The sequence below is a fragment of the Salarias fasciatus genome, chromosome 7 (genome assembly GCF_902148845.1).
Source record: "Salarias fasciatus chromosome 7, fSalaFa1.1, whole genome shotgun sequence".
Lineage (NCBI taxonomy): Eukaryota > Metazoa > Chordata > Actinopteri > Blenniiformes > Blenniidae > Salarias > Salarias fasciatus.
This window is the reverse complement of record NC_043751.1, coordinates 24,480,437-24,497,741: the sequence shown is the minus strand read 5'-3', so window position 1 is coordinate 24,497,741 and position 17,305 is coordinate 24,480,437. Positions and strand designations below refer to the sequence as shown.

General features: G+C 43.5%; 2 protein-coding genes across 2 annotated transcripts in view; one reads left to right on the top strand and one right to left on the bottom strand.

The window, feature by feature from the left end:
• The window catches only part of LOC115391637 (NACHT, LRR and PYD domains-containing protein 12-like), a 435,710-nt gene that overhangs the window by 184,797 nt on the left and 233,608 nt on the right, over positions 1 to 17,305 (top strand). The window lies entirely within an intron of this gene.
• On the bottom strand, positions 2,271 to 16,670 carry LOC115391247 (anillin-like). The gene is made up of 23 exons (XM_030095366.1): positions 16,541 to 16,670; positions 15,570 to 15,658; positions 15,328 to 15,492; positions 14,002 to 14,067; positions 13,471 to 13,655; positions 12,454 to 12,546; positions 11,669 to 11,744; positions 10,028 to 10,308; positions 9,682 to 9,779; positions 9,354 to 9,474; positions 8,920 to 9,055; positions 8,195 to 8,380; positions 7,986 to 8,112; positions 7,128 to 7,176; positions 6,963 to 7,016; positions 6,845 to 6,877; positions 6,735 to 6,756; positions 6,254 to 6,363; positions 5,655 to 5,708; positions 4,972 to 5,058; positions 4,554 to 4,661; positions 4,328 to 4,482; positions 2,271 to 3,408 (listed from the first exon to the last, which is right to left on the bottom strand). The coding sequence occupies exons 2-23, from the start codon at positions 15,655 to 15,657 to the stop codon at positions 3,258 to 3,260; spliced, it is 2,445 nt and encodes an 814-aa protein (XP_029951226.1). The 5' UTR covers position 15,658; positions 16,541 to 16,670; the 3' UTR covers positions 2,271 to 3,257.

The window sequence follows — 17,305 nt, the reverse complement described above, 5'->3', positions numbered from 1 at the left end:
AAAAAAGTTTCTTCTTTAGGAGCAGTCATTTTTTTGTTAAATTTCAAGTCAATTAAAAAAAAGTCCCTTTTGAGTCCCCTGAAAAAAAGACCACTTGTGCCCCTAAAAAAAAGACCAAAAGGAGAAAACACACACACACACACACACACACACACACACACACACACACACACACACACACACTCACAATAAGGAGCAGATGTGATGCAGTGACAGCAGGATGTGCTCAGTGTTTTCAGTGTATTCTTGTCTGGGTGTGTCCTCGTCCAGAAGGACAGCGCGGCCTCAGGAAAGCCGTGTGTTCAGCCTCTGTTTTTATTTCTAAAGGTTTATTTTAAAGAAACATGAAAAAAGATGGAAATGGCTCATCAAGGATCTAATGTGTAATGTTGGCACAGTCCTGGGTTAAAAGGAACGGAGTTCATCAAGATGTTTTAAAACTACAGATGTGAGGTTGAAGCTTGAAATGTGACAAAATCAAGGTTGAATATAATTATAAATGAGTCTCAGGTGAACTCTGACCCACTGGCATCTGCGAATGGAGGAAAACGAGCCCCGGGTGGAGCTCCTGTTTTTAACTGAAGACAGAGAAACTGGATATGAAGCTGGCAGCGGTTCCCCAGGACCCACAGCCGGATCACCTCCACCTCCAGCTCCACCCAGAGGAGCCACGGGAAGAACAGGAAGTCTAATTCGAGAGCACTTCCTGTCTGACATTCCTGACCTGAGTGTTCTTCCTGCTCCGTCACTGTGTGAACGTGGAGCAGGTCTGCAGCTGGAGACCACTGAGGACAGAAACTGTGTACTCAAGTACTCAAAGTGTCCGATATTTCCAGTAGATAATGATCCAAATAAAGCTTTTAATAATAAAGTCCATTGCTTTCTACTTCTTTGAAGACATCAGATTTCAAGCTGTTTTTTTAATTGTGATTAACAATTTTTACAAAGCAAAATAAATCATTTGTCTTTTGACGCCAAAAAATATATTTCCGCAAACCATAACGTCACATTTTGAAGAAGCAGCGTCTTACTTTCAAATGAAGAAAATGGAGCCTCAAAACAAAAATTTCAACAAAAATGTCAAAATCTAAGTTAATTTTAAAGGCTTTCGACTTTAAATGCTCCAGTTTGAATTAACGGTACGTTAAATAAATCCTATACAAACTGCTTGTTATCAAGGATTTTCATTTTTCAGTGTGTCAATATCTAAGAATTTAACAATGTATTTAAGTATCTGAATATTTAGGAATCTAAGTATTTAAATATCAAATCTAAGTATTTACTTTAATGTATGCCCCAGAATTTGATTTTAGTATTTAGATACAGTACCTCATGTGCAAGTATTCAAGTATATTCCAAAGTAAAGTACTCAAGTGTCTGGGTATTGGCTCAAAAATGTAAGTATTTAAGTTTTTTTTTTTTTTTTTGGAGTTTGCCATTATCTATGTTTCTAAATATTTGAAATGTTTGTAAGTTTTTAAGTAGGACCCATCACCTAAAAGTGTATAAGTAATGAAGTAGCTATATGTATTCAAGTATCCAAGTATGAAACAAATTATATAGATATCCAAAAGCATTTAGACGGTTGAGTCTGTAGATTCTTAAATACTTGAATATCTAAGCATATTCAAGTGTAGTTGAGGTTTTAAGCTATCTAAATACTTGACTTCCTGATTAACAATGCAGAAAATCTCAAGAGGCTACAATGTTCCAGCGAGCTGACTTTAGTTCTCATAGAAGGGAAACAAGCTGAGAGATTTGACTCCATGACAGCGTCTCGACAGCAGATTACCACCGATTTTAGAAATCCATGCAGGTATCTCAGTCTGGAGCTGACCGGGCATCTTTCCGACATCTCTCTCATGTAATTATTTTCACGTAAAAGTATCAAAAATATTTAAATTCTCGACCATCTTTCTTCCATAGTTAAATATGAGCCACATATGAGCATTCTTTCTTTCAATATCAGCACGTGCAAGTATGACATTTGCACTTTTAAGGTTCTTGCTGTTGTACTACGATCATGTTGAACTCTGTATCAGTATTGACACTCATACTGAAGTGCACTCATGCAAGTAACGATCCCTCCATGTTTCTGCCTTTGTTTCACAAAAATCTGAAATATTTGGTAAATATGTGGCAATATTTATGATATTTTACCATATTTATGCTATATGTAACCTCCAGTCACTTTTAAAGAGTTTCTGTTGTGGTAGTTTTAGTGTAAACCCGGACCCAAGCAGCCCTCCACTGTGTGATCAGATCTTCCAGTTCTCTTTTTATTGCCGAGGTCCACGAGGCGCACAGGACGAGTTCACAACAACAACATTTACAAAGTGACGGACAGATGGAAAACATGGAAAAAGACATCAGACATCAACAGATCACGTCCACGTAGCAGCGACTCGGCACCTCCAGCGGTTTGTTTTTTTCTCCCTTCGCATGTAAAATACGCTTACATTAGAAAATATGTTATATTTCTCTTCATGGCACCAAGAAGTGGATAGTTTCACTTCTAACACTGTTAATGTCCAACAGGCAAAATGGAACAATTTAGATATTTTCACTCCAAAACATTTAATCTTTTTCTAAATTAAATTATATGTTATGATGAATTACAGTATTTAATCAACTGGTTTTGGCCAAAATTGTCAGATTCCAGCTTATCTGTGCAAAAAACTGCGAACTTTTTTTTTTTTTTTCCCTCTGATAAAGTGAAAAATCACCTTATTAAAGATTTTCTCAGCAGCAGCTCATCCTTTTCCTTCTGGACCAATTAGAGCACAACAGCTGGTTTATCTCTCCAACAACAAATCAGTTAATTCCGAGTTAACAATGTAAATAATTATGACTTGAAGCTTAGTTTGTGTACATTCGCGATGAAGCGAGCCAACATTTCCTCTTCAGTACGGTCACACAGCTCCTTCAGGATTCATTAGTACTGTATTTCTATGCAAATGTGTTCAACATTACAGTTTCAATGAAAAAAAAAAAATCTGGATCCTTCACCCAGAAAGTGAACAAAATGAGAAGAAACAAAAAATAAAAACAGATTTGATCAAAAACCTGGAAACTCAAACAATTCAGAGGGCAGCAGAGCCTCAGGAAATAAAACAATAAGGACACAAAAACCAAATCTCTCCCAAAGTTAAATTAACATGAGGTGACTATTGGAAGTCTATGATAGTATATTTTCCCAGCAGAGTCTCGGTGTGTCTCCTGGAAACGATCAGAGAGCTGGTCTACCTCCTGATGGATCACAGGATGCTCTCTCTCAGGTTCCCGCTGCTGGACGCCTTCTGGCTCTCCGCTGGAGCTCGGTTCCACGTGTGGAAGTCCAGCAGAGCCTGGCTGAGCTTCTCCATCCAGTCCTGCTTCTCCTGCTTGGTGTCGGCTGAAAACCAGCGCCTGGAAGGAGAGGGGAGTACCGTCAGACGGAGCCCGAACAAAAGGACAGGGGGGACGTCAGGAACCGAATTCACAGCAGAAACCTCACTATGTTATTTCATGTCCACGTCAAAAGACAAGCATGCGGTGATCTAAGAATCAAAGTTTATATTTTAGAAGTGTCTCGATATTTCATGATATGAAAATCTATTTACAAATTTCAGAAATATGCTGGACATAATTCCAGAACAAGTGTGTGGCGCTGTCCCAGTGAGCTCACTGAGGAGTTTCCCATCATCCCGTCACCGGTGGGCAGCAGCCAGACGAGACCGGGCTTCATGCAAAGCTGCAGGGTGGAACGATCCCCTCAAGAACCGCACTGCTGTGACGGCTGTGGGCTGTGATGCAGGTTTTGGTCACTGCAGTTGTTTTTTTTTGTAGGTCTGAATGACACAACCAGAGATGGAGCTCCTGGTTGTTACTTCACACTAGAGCAACGACTCACTACTGCCATCTAACACAAACACCCGGCATCGCTTCGACTGGACATTTAAACAGAGTGGCATTTAAACTCAAACAGAAATAAAACACTGACTGGTTTGAATGAATATTCCTTTAAGAGAACAACACAACTGAAAGATCTGCCTCACTTCACTTGTTGACTTAAGGATGTTTCTGGAAGAGTCTGAATGTGAAGTACAGGGATGCTAAATGTTAACTTCCAGAGAAGATTGTCAAAGAATTTGATACAAAATATTTGCTGGGAAAGTTAGAAAATGTTGACTTTTCTGAGCATTTTCCTGACTCTGATGAGTCAGCTCATCTTCAAATACATTATTATAAGTAGAGCAAAGTCAAAATATCTGTGACAAAGCTTGAAAAATAAATAAAACAGACATTCGTCTTGAAGACGTGAACTGAAGCTGGGATTTAAACTCACTTCTGCGAAGCCTCCTCGCTGCTGCTGCCGCCTTCGTTCTGCTGCTGGACGCTGCTCACCAGCTCGAAGGTGAAAGGTCGAGCGCACGAGTCCCGCTGGACCGTCCGGACGCACAGACTGGGAGAGCTGGACAGAGACAGGCTGCCTTCTGCCTCCTGAGAGACACAGACCGCAGATTAAAACCCATCCAGGCACTGGGGGGGGTGGGAGCGGCCGTCTGACCCACCTTGGTCTCTCTGTCGTTGGGATGGTTCCAGTAGCTCAGCTCGCATCCCTCCAGCACGAAGTACTGGCGGTTCCACACCCCGAATCCACTGATCAGCTCGAACATGGTCTGAGGACACGAACACACGGAGCGCGCTCTGAGGAGGGCTCATCCAGATCCACTCACCTGAATCTGCTGGTGTGTGTGTGTATAAACCGTCTGCATCACATGACTGTAAAACTTAACATTTCAATATTTAGATCTCAGATCATCTGGGTTTATTTGGACCTGACATCTGCAGAATTTTCTTGTCAAAATGTGTACTGAGTGTGTGACTGTACTTTTTCCCCTTGAAATGATGCCATAAACTGACTGGAACCTCTATCCGTCTGTTTCTCTACGTCCCATCAGATCAACATCCTTCCATCCCATCACTGACCAGAAAGCCTCGGTGCTCCACGCTGGAGTGACTTCTGCTGTCCAGCTGGAGGTAGATGTTCCCCTCAAGAGGAGAGAGGAAGGGGACCTGCAGGAGGAGGAAGAGGAGGAGGACGATGCAGTGCAGCAGGAGGCGGAGGATGAGGAGGAGGAAGAGGGCGCAGACAAGGAGGACAATGAGCAGGAGGAAATTGTCACACTGATATCAAAGAGGAACCAACACCAGACTTTTTCACAGGATGAAACCTTTAAAATCGGTCAAGAGTCAGAGAAAAACTGTTTTAGTAGATGTTAAAATGAAAGAACTCTTTAAGAAAACACTCACATGCAGAAAACAATTTTCTCAGAAGAGAATCTTAGTTTTTTCAGCCTGATCTCCACAGAAAGTCGTCCTCCGATCAGAGCTGTGATCTTTTTGTTTGGTTTTAGTGTGAAAGATTAAAAGGCGTCTGTATTTGGTTCTTCTCAGAACCACCATTTGTGACTGTCCCTTGAGACCATGAAGAGGTAGAAATATATTTTCATCCAATCAGCTCTGTGTCTACCATCCTGTGGTTGCATTCCTTACACATGAAAAACAGATAACACATCCTCAATCACCTCAATGACAAAAGATGGTGATTCAGGGGACAGAATGAAAGACGAGGGTTAGTCTGAAGAAGTGGAGAATACAGTGAAAGAAACCTTTTCCTGAAACTCATCTCCCAGCAGCCTCCTGATTTTTCCTTCAAGTTTCATCTGAGTGGAGGAAGCGAGAGTAAGAGAAAAAGAGAGGGAGATACAGAAAGACACAGACAGAGAGAGAGAGAGAGAGAGAGAGAGAGAGAGAGAGAGAGAGAGAGAGAGAGAGAGAGAGGAGGAGAGAGAGAGAGAGAGAGAGAGGAGAGAGAGAGAGGAGAGAGAGAGAGAGAGAGAGGAGAGAGAGAGGAGAGAGAGAGAGAGAGAGGAGAGAGAGGAGAGAGGAGGAGAGAGGAGAGAGAGAGAGAGGAGAGAGAGAGAGAGGAGAGAGAGAGAGGAGGAGAGAGAGGAGAGAGAGAGAGAGGAGAGAGAGAGAGAGAGAGAGAGAGAGAGAGAGAGAGAGAGAGAGAGAGAGAGAGAGAGAGAGAGAGAGAGGGGGGATATGTTACATCACCAGTGAAGCCACCCGTGTGGAAACTGAAAACATGAACATAAAGGAGCAGAGAGACGTGCAGTGGACTCATCGGCAGAGACGCCGCCGTCTGCTGTGATTACACTTTTGAGATCTTTCTGTTTCCGAGCGTCATTGTCCTCACTGTCCTCACCTTGTCCAGAGGGAACTTGCTCTGTCCCAGCGAGGCCAGCGTGATCTTATGAGAACCCACCAGGGTGAAGTTACTGGAACGACGGGTGCTGAGAGCAGGAGGAGCTGCAGCTGAGGGACGGACGGACGGACAGACGGTGAGAACAGAGGACCGTCACATCCTCTAAATACAGAGTCAACACTTTTCCATTTACCCATACCTGTTGTTTGATTTAGTGTTTTGAATTACCTCTCTTATCATTTGTCAATATCACTTCATATCAGTAATTTCCTATATCTACATAATTCTTTATGACAAGCTGGGAATAAAACAACGAATATAAAAACTGGAGCATTTTAATTTGAGACATTGTACATGTGAGGCAACCTTTAATTATAACAGTGCTAAAGTGAAAGTGAAGACTATTTTTACTGAACTGAAACTATTTTCATCTTCAAAGCATGTGCTGATATTTGCGATTACTAAATCCAGAAATACTCACCTGTCAGAGTGTGACTGGATCTCTGCAGGAAATAAAACACACTTAAATAAACAACCACAAGAAACACACCAAAACAGAAGAAGACCCAGTCAGAGGAAGATGATACTCACAGTGATGGTGCTGAGCAGTTTTCTGGGCGTGACCTGAAAGAGAGAACACAACAAATGAGAGTCAGAGAGAGAGAGAGAGACACTGTGAGGGAGATGGGATGCGTGACAAGATACTCACTCTGGACTTGGTTGAGGCTCTGTCGATGCTGCCGCTGCTTCCCGAAGTGTTGGACTGAAACAAAACCAGATTCAGGAAAACCAAGAGTAAAACAAAGTGTCAGTGAGAACAAACTGCAAGAAAAAAAATCATATTTAATCTGTTCAGAGGATTTGTTTCCCTCACCAGACTGTAGATCTCCACATCGATCTCAAAAGACGGGCGGATATCCTTCCTGCAATATTAATTCAACCAACCAGCATCAGCAGAAAGAAATCCTCATTTCAGTGGCATTAATGTGATTTTTTTGTCAGATTCTCTAAACTAAATCCAACTCTAACCAGGCAGGAGTTTAAGAGGATCGTTTTGTTTAGGGGTATTAATTTTGTTACTCTATTTTTATCTGTTGTGTAATTTAAAGTGCCGCCAAAAACTTACTGTAGAAACACAATGACAATTAAACATCAAACTATGAAGCCATAGCAAGACTTCTTTTTTTTTCTCTAACTTCACAAAGTCATTCGTATCTTCTGTCTTCTCCTCAAAAGAATCCAAAGATCACTGACATTCGACTGTTGGGCAGCATATGGCTCGGGGGCCTCATGTGGCCCTCAGGGAGTCACTGAGAAATCCTCAATCACATGAAAACTACTGTTATTATTGGCTTTATTACATCTAAAGTGGTCCCAGTTTCCCATGTTACTGGTCGTGTCTCAAACACCTTGGCTACCAAAGTCAGCAACTTTTTTTCCCACTCTGAAATGGCAATTTTGTAACAAAGATTTGTTAAAAATAAATTTTAATTTACTTATTTGCTGAACTTGCCATTTAGAAAAATGGAATTGTGATGTCCTGACAAACACTGGGAGAGAAGAAGTGACATAGAGTAATAGTAGCTCATAAAAATCATATAAAAAAAAAAAAAAAACCTGATTTTTACGAAGAGATCTTTCTCATTGAGCAAAACTGAAGTTTTTGTCATTTGGGAGCATCAGTTTGGCCACTGTGTGAAGATTCCTCTAAGAGAAGAGGCCAGACACTCACAGGGTGACGGAGGTGGGGAAGGAGATGGTGTCTCCGTTCTGAGCGTCGGTGGTGGTGGCCAGCGGGGTCGCCACCACGTTACAGGGTCCGTATCGGATCAGGACGAAGAAGTAGTGGCTGGGCCGACCTGAGGGGGGTGCAGAACGGGAGGTGTTTAACCAGCAGAGACGCAGCAGCCGGGGCCGGAGCGGAGACGAGGGTCTGATTACCTGCCCGGCTGTGTGAGGAGCAGACGAACTCCACCTTCAGAGGCAGCTGGATGTTGGTGATGCTGATGGTGCCTCTGCAGGCCTGCTGGGAGGCGTTTGGCCCCTCCCCCGCCGATCCTCCGCCCTCCGAGCTCCTCTCCTCCCTCAGTCTGCCCACCTCGGCCAGGAGGGCTGAGCGCTTCTCACCTGGAGCAGGAAAACTAATGCTTCACCAGCTCAAGAAGAACCAAGGTCAGCCCTGAGTCTCGAGCAATGTTTACACCGTTTTTACAACAACGTGCTTTCAGAATGTTCCACCTTTGAAGTACAGGTGATCATGTAAACAAATCCCCAAAATGCAGCAAAAATTTCACGTTTTCACTGTAAATGTTGCGTTAACGGGCCTTTACACTGCTCACTTTATTTCAGGCATTACTATTGTTCTGCAATCGATTCACTGCGGTAAAGCCTGAAATCCACACAGAGGAATTTTTATAGACAAAAAAAAAAAAAAAAACATAAATAAGATATGATAATGAATGGTAATGAATACACCCCCTTTGAAGCAACTTCCTGAAGTTAAAACAGCCGAAATGAACCGACAAGGAAACCAAAATACACAAACACCCAGATGGTGCACTGCAGTGTTAATATGGACTCAGTTACTCAGACTTCAAACAGAGCAGTCAGGATGTTCTTCCACTGTAGAGAAACATGAGGCAGCTGAAGTCTCGCGGCGAACTCACAGGAGACCAGCAGCAGCTTCTCGGCCTCGGCCTCTTCCAGCGAGCCTCGTCCGTGCTCTTCGTCGGTGCAGCAGCTCAGAGCCTGCAGCGTCTGGCTGATCACCGTCTGCAGCTTCGCCGCTTCCTCGTTCAGGGCCTGAACAAAGAGAGAAACACGCAGCTGTTTGGACGTTCGGGAGAGATGGAGGGGTTTTAAAGCACGGTTGCCAAAACACGTTTTTGTTCAGAAGCCACATACGGCCCGATTTCATCTCGAGGGGGATGGACTGGTAAAACGGTGCTAAGATAACCTTCAACTTCAAAGATTATGAGGAAAAAAGACAAGAAAACACAAAAAAATTGAATAAAAACAAGCATGAATAAGAACATGGACGATACTCATTAACAAGAAGCTATTGGAGAGAATTAATAAAAGCAGACTGGGTGCTACGTACAGCGATTCTCTCCTTGCTGTTGAAGTTAGTTCGAGGCTTGTTGGCTGGTCTCTGAGCTCCAGGAGTGACGCTCTGCACCGAGGGAGGCTTCTTCTGTCTCTGAGTGCGGTAAGCATCCACACTACACATAAAGGAAAAAAGAAAATGAAAACAAAAACCATCAGTGGAAATACACTTTTCTCAGAGCCTCATACAAGAAGCACAAATTCATCATTAAACTTTGAAAGTGACTTCACAGAGTAGATCATGTTTGGATGATTTTAAAAAGCAATCCGTGCTGAAGAGGAGCATTGACAGGGACGCCAGTGGAGGGAGGAGCTGAGCTCACCTGTACAGAGGAGCAGACTCAGGAAGTGGAGCTGTGCTCTCCTCTGGACTGAGGAGCAGCGATGGAGGGTTGGACGACTCCTGGCTCACAGTCAGTCTCTGGAGGGCGAACATGAGCACATCAGGAAGGAAGATGAGGATTCAATCAGCCTTTAACGTGGATTCCAGGAAGATTTTATTGTTCTGACAGATTTAGAGTTGGTTAGTTATTTATTTATTAACCAGTCCAGCCCACTTGAGATCAGAAGGTGCTTTATGAAACGACTGAGGTAAAGTGAGTCTGACTTTCATGAACAAAAGTGTGAAGTTGACAGATTGTGACGACATGACAGGACTCTGTATCTCACCAGAGGAGTGACAGCAGCTTCGATGGACTTGCTGAGAGGAGAGAGGATCCCACTGGGAGGAAATGTCAGCAGCTCCTCTCCGTTATTCTCCTCTTCTTCTTGTGCTCGTCCCTCCTCTTCATCCTTCTTCTCTTTGGGTGCAGAGAAGGTCTCGATGCCGCTGTCTTGGTCCTCGGTCTGCTCCTCCTCTTGCTCCATCTGCTGGGCGTACTCCAGAACCTCCCCGAACATCTGGTCGATGATTTCAGAGGTATTCTGTTCGTTGGTGCTCAGCTCCACATCTGGAGGAGAAGAAACACAAGAAGAGCTTGAGATGGACGGACGGAGTCTGAAATGAAGAAGCTCCAGCAGACAGGAGGATGACAGGCTGGACTGAAGTGAAAGGTCATGATAAAGTGCAAATGAACAGAAAGTTCACCAAGTGTGCAGGAGATTTTAACCCCACAGACCCTCGTCCTCCTCCTCTTCACCCGTGGCTCCTCACACCGCCCCACCCCCACCTCCCTCACCTGACAGAGTGTTCTCTGCCACACACTCCTTGGAGCTGTGGATCTGCTCGCCGCCCAGGATGAAGGTGATCTTCTTGGATCGCTCTCTGACTTTCTGCGTACATTCTCCACTCGTCCCACCCTGCTCTCCTCCTCCGCCTCCCATTGGTTCTTCCATCTCCTGCTCTCCTCCTCCTGCTGCTTCAGGTTTCTCCACCTCCTGCTCTCCTTCACCTCGTCCAGGTTTCTCCATCTCCCATTCTGCACTTCCCATTGGTTCTTCCATCTCCTGCTCTTCTCCTCCTCCTCCTGCTGCTTCAGGTTTCTCCACCTCCTGCTCTACTTCACCTCGTCCAGGTTTCTCCATCTCCCACTCTGCTCTTCCTACTGGTTTGTCCATCTCTTGTTCTGCTCCTAAACTTCCTTCTGGTTTCTCCATCTCCTGCTCTCTTGCTCCACCTCTTCCAGGCTCCTCCACCTCCTGGTCTCCTGTCCTCTCACTGTTCTCTGAGTTGTCTTGCTCTGCAGACAGCTGCTCCTCAGGTTCCTCTCTTCTTGGGCCAGATGTCTCTCCAGTCTGTGTTTCTGATCGATCCTCCATCTCCACATCAGCTGATCCATCTTCTTCTCTCTTCTCCGTTTTGTCCCGTTCTTCGGTGTCTCCCCACGGCCCCTCAAACCGGGGATATCGCCACATCCTCGACTCCTCATCTGTGGAGGGCTCGATGGCCTCTTCACCGTACGACGAGTCCTGCGTGAGCTCGTTCTCTCCGAAACTGAATCCATCAGACGTGTCCTGCTCGCTGAGCCTGGAATCACTCTTCTCTTCTTCTGTGTTTGACTGATGTGGAACAGTCGGCTGCTCTGGCTGAGACGGGCTGGGCTCCTCGATGAAGCACAGCTTCAGAGTGGCGGTGGTGTCTGCTTGATGTGCTTCCTGCTCCTCATCATCACCACTGCCGTTTCTGAGCTCCGCAGACGCAGCAGGAGTTTCACCTGTTGAGAAGGACTCTTACATCTTATCACTAAAAAGCTTGATTCATTTAGAAAGTGAAAACTGAATCTCTGGGTGACCTGAAGAGGTTCAACTGTAGAGAAAAGTCTGGGTTTCTTTGTCTTCTCCGACACGACTCAGAAAGAGCTGAAGTCCTACCTGAGGTCTGAACGGCAGCAGCTGGTGTCAAAACTTCAGTGAAGCTTCCATCGTTCCTCTCAGCATCTCCATCATCCTGCAGGGAAATCAGCACACAGCATGAGGATTGACGTTTATGTGGACTATTAGGGAACGTTGCTGTGTCTCCTCGATGGAATAAAAGATGAATAAACAAAAACAGTGATGAAGCTGTCAGTCCATTGACTTCTATGTGTGGTTGCTAACGTTAGCATGCTAACTAGTTATCTTTTTTCCCCCTGTTGTTCATTTGACAGATATCTGACCGTTTAAATACACGAGAGAGTTACAACAAGCTTCATATGCCACAGCAGCAAGTTCATAAAAAGTGGACTAAAAACAACTTTTACTGGGAACTATAACTGCTTTGAGAAGAGGGACACATGTAACCACCAGGTGATCTCACTTTCCCCCAAAATCACACCAGAATCAAAAGAAGGTGAACTTTCTTCCACAAAAGAGCCCACAGGATTAGTTTCTAACCATCAGACTCACTTCATTCTGCTGTGAAGAGCGCCAGTAAACTTTCCTTTTACCAATGGACGCAGGCGCTCGGGAAGCAGAGGAGGAAGGGCCAGCATGGCTCCTTCCCTGATCACATTTGTGTAAATATACAAAAAAAAAAAACCCAAGACGAAATGGATAACCGAAAGGCAGCTTCTAAAACGTACAATCAGCATCGGGATGGATAAATGATGAAGTGCAAATGGAGGAGCTTAACAGCACAGAAGGAAAGGAGCATTCGAGTGTGTTCAAGTTAAACCCACCTGGCTGAAGGACGGGTCAGAGCTGCTCCTCTTCAACCAGGCGTTCTCACTGATGGGCTGGAACTGCAGCTGGTTCAGCTCCTGCTCCCGCTCCTGCTCCGAGAACAGCATATATGCCCAAACTTAAAGACTTTCTTAAATATACACAAAGGCAAGTTCACAAATCAAGTAGCGGGAGATGAAAAAAGTTGCCATTTCAAATATGAATCAGTCCAAAGGAAGAAAAATACAGAGAAGATGGCATTATTACAGCTGTGCACATTTTACGTGGTGCTGAATGAGTTTTATGAAACGTGTATGTAATAAATGCTGTGATCAGAATAAATTCAGGATGCTGTTCAGAACTAATCAAAGTGTTTGTTAAAGACTGAGCTATTTTGTTCTGATGATCAGGACCTGCAGTCTCTCCTCCTCTCAGGTCACGTCAGTATGTTTCAATTTATTTAAGATCCTAAACTGACTCTCCTATTAACCGCAACAATCCTACCGACTGCTGGCCTCCTGGAGGTCGATAAAAACATTGGTGCCACCATGTTCATCAAACTGGAAGATAAAACCTGAAGACATCAGGAAGTCAGTCGTCATCCCTGCACCTTAAACATGACTGTCATTTCAGTCCTTTTTCCAACATTCAGCTGGATCTGATTCAACCACATTGTGATAATATCAAATATAAATGACAAAACATTATAACTGATCCCTTTGATTTCATATTCATCTTCAGATAAAGCATGCATATCATTCTTGTATTGTCACTTATTTAATCTAAGTATAAACCTGCTATATATTCACTATGAAGAACTTTGAGCTGCAGTTATTGTGTGAAAAATGCCATATAACTCATGATTATTCTGATGTCGGTCTTGTTTCTGAGGGCTCTGTGCTGCTGTGACGTAGAATATCAGACAAGTTCCAGGAAAAGAACCTGCCATCTCACATTTGGATGAACAGCTGCTGCAGCAGGTCTTATATTTGATCTGACTGGAGGAACGATGATGATGATGATGATGAACCCACCTGGCGGAGCCGGGACGCCTGCTTGGAGCTGGGGGTGGTCGCTCCCTTCAGCTTCTGCTGGATGACGTTCACAAAGTCGGAGCGGGTCAGCGGGCACGCCTTGGACGGGCTCGGCGAGGAGGAGGAGGTTCCGGGGAACACCGGCACTTTGAAGCGCTCCAGTCGCTGGTTGAACTCTCTCTCACCTGGGAGAGAGGACAGAAAGGTTGACCAAGGCCACTCAGGACAACGAATCAAGGCAGAAATTATTCTGGAGTCAGATCTGAAATTCAACAACCACAATCGGACAAAATCTGCTCAATATCATCTCAATTAAAGGGTTTTCTGCTGGAATCAATACCTCCACGACACTCTCTTCCTCTAAATCTGAACTTCCAGAAGATTTGTATTATTTTGTTACCTATATTTAAATAAAGCCTTTACTGTATCGATTCTCCTTTTTAAGCCTTTGTTAATCTGCGGTTTATTTTTTAGTCTGTTTGTTTGTCTGTGTGTATAAATGTTTGCACAAGAAATAAGATCTGCTCTCACCCAGGAGATGCTCTTTGAAGCCTCTGTCGTCACTGCCTGGATCCGAGAGGCAACGCAGGACCGCTCCTGAAACAACACACACTTTGAGAACGGCTTGTCTTGAATCAGGATGTTCCGGTTTGACACTTCTGGTTCTGAACGCAGGGATAGACAATGTGCTGCTGTGAAACTGCAGTGTGCGTGACTTTCGAGTTCTGAGGAGCAGTGAGAGTCAGGTTGACATTTAACTGCTCCAGTTTTGTCTCTTATAGTTTGTGGCTCAAGATACAGAAACAGAGATACTCGAGTATTTAAATGTACAATGATTTATTTGGATAAAAAACAGTGCTCTTTTTGTTGCTGTGGCTTTCTCCTGTTTTCCCACATGAGCACCAGACAAGTTCATCGATTTGTACTTTGTAGACATTTTTTATTGACTGTCATTCTGCCTCCTTTCCTGTGGTGAAAGGGAATGAAATCATGGTCCAGTAATGAAGTGGAGAGTGATCCTCTTTCAACAAAACACATTTCATACTGCAGTCCCTCCAGGCAGCTATACGTGTGTGTGTGTGTGTGTGTGTGTGTGTGTGTGTGTATATGTATAAATATACACATCTCATAAAGGTCTCTGCGCACATGTGTACGGTTTTATTATGAAAACTACCAATATAAACACCACACAGGGTTTCCTACAGGAAAAAGTTTGGATGGGGGGAGCGTGTTTTTTTTTTTTTTGTAGGTGGTGGTGGCGTGTGGTGCCGCAGGGAATGCTACTAATGAGCCGTTGGCTCGGGGGTGGGCGGGGGGTGCTAACGCAGCTAACGGTGTTCGACTGTCACAGAGTTTTTTTTTTTCTCCTCCCGGGCGCTGCACAATTTAGTGCGGGCGGGACGCCTGGACTGAAAAGGTCTGGCGGAAACCCTGCCACATCATTTTCAGTGTTTCTGCCATTTTCATGCAAATGGACATCATTTTCAAAATGTTAACAGAAAACTGCTGTGAAATGAAAACACAGACTACGTTTTTACTTGTGATTGGGGCCTGAAAACACTCCTGTCATGTCAGCCAACAGCCAAACACAACAAAACTTTAGAGGTTAACAATAGAACTTTGTGGACATGTAACTACAGTATAACAACTTAATAAATTTAATATCTCCATAGATTTTGAAATCAGAAGTGTGCTTACCTTTAGTCTTAATAGATTCTTATATATATATTAAAAAAAAAAAAAAACCCGAAAATAAGCTTTTTTCTTCATCTATTTGTTGTATGTAGGCTGCTGAGGCTTTGTGGGCAGACATGTCGGGCTCCAGAAGAGTGTGTGTAAATATTTACTCTGTCTTACCGTCTCCTCTCTGGCTGAGCTGCTGCACTAGGGATCGAACAGAAGGGACGATGGGTGTGTCTGGCTTCGTCTTCGCCTCCACCAGCCTTGCAGAGGACGGGTTTGGACTGCGATTCTCCCGACCAGCTGCTTCCACACGTCTCCGTTTCTGCCCGTCCATCAACTCTGAAAGAGTCAACAACCAGAAATGAAATGGAAGTCAGAAACTAAGCTTAGAGAAATACAAATCACCACCAACAGACCTGATGCTGGCTGGCTGTTGTCATCTGAATCGGACAGAGGATCCCTCTGTCGCTTCAGGGTTCCGCTCTTTTCCTCTCCCGACTCCATGCTGAGGTGCAAACAAAGAGGGATGTGATGTGGAACAATGCAATAACAATGAACTAAAAATAAACATTCAAGTGTTTCAGGTGGGTTGCACTACTTCTACTCTGCCCTGTGGCCAGCATGAAATATTTAGGGCTGTCAACCCATTAAACCTTTTAATTGGTGAAGGAGATCAATTTAATCTTGAGAAAGATCCTGAACAAATACTGAATCCAGAAGAATAACCTTTAAAATCAAAGGGGAAGATATAAATGTTTTTTTTGTGGATTATTATTCATGTGCAGATAAAGAAATTTGCTACATTAAGAAAGCAATCTGAATTTACCTTTTGGATTATGTAAACCAGAAATGAAAGCCTGTAAACACCTTGAACAGGGAGGGGGGCACTGCTACTAGTCCAGGTGGAGGTAAGCACTTTCTGAGGGACTTCTTGGTATAAAATCAACATCAGTGTGTTTGGCTCCTTTGTTACAGCTGATTATGTTTTACTTCTTCATTTCACATAAAACGACCAGGAGATTATTTCCAAAGCTGCTATAAATTTAGCTTATTTATGTTACTATGTCTGACCTAGTTTAACTGACCCAAACCTAAAGGAATGGAATGAATGTTTGATTTAAGTTATTAATTGCCAGTTCACATGACCTTTGAGAACAATAAAGTGATTTTAAGCCTAAAATATTTGTATTGATCTCGTTTACTTTCAATAAGGTCCTATCAAATCAAATGTTTACAGCTAGCTCTTTGGGCTCATACATTAGCATGCTAACGTTAGCCATACTTCGCTAACTAACTACATCCAAAACCAGCTAACTGTAGCCGCGTGGAGACCACGAGTTGAGGTCGATTTCAGACGTGTAATCGGTGTGAACCGTTTCTTTCTTACCTGAGAATGTGCGTGCGGCTGCGAGCGCAGGTAAAGACGAGCACCAATGAACCAGAAGTGAAGTTTTAACCTCCTCCACTAAACTTTGAATTTCAGCGGGTCCTCTGACGTCGCACGGCTAAACAACCGGCTACCGTACTTCACCGAAAAGTGCGCTATGCGCGATGACGTCACCACGCTCGTCTTTACCGTACAGCGCAGAGTAAACACGCAGCCCAACCAATGAGCGCAACACATCAGATTTTGAAGAGCGTCAAAGGTTTAAACCGATTTGGGCGTGTTTATATATGTGTGTGTGTGTGTGTGTGTGTGTGTGTGCGTGTGTGTGTGTGTGTGTGTGTGTGTGTGTGTGTATATATATATATATATATACATTAGTACTTTGTTTATTCTTCGGAGTATGTGAGATTAACTATGTATGTTTAATTTTTATGTAACACTGAGGACATTTTAAAGTATGTATTCATTGGTTGTTGGTGTCATTTAGTATGTATCTATGATCATGTGTCTGTTCTGGATGAATTAGTCAATATGAAGGGGTGTTTTTTGATAACCTAATTTCAACAGGGAATTTATAAAATAATGGGAAATCTCTGTTGTTATTTGCACTTTTCAATTTATGTTTATTTGTATTTGTATATTCAATTTCCTGTGCATTTTCAGATACCGGTAAGTATTATTTTCAGCAGTTCTTAAAAATATTTTTTCAGGACTTATTTTTAGCAGTGTATTTATTTTAGGTGTTTAATAGTGCATTTATTGTAA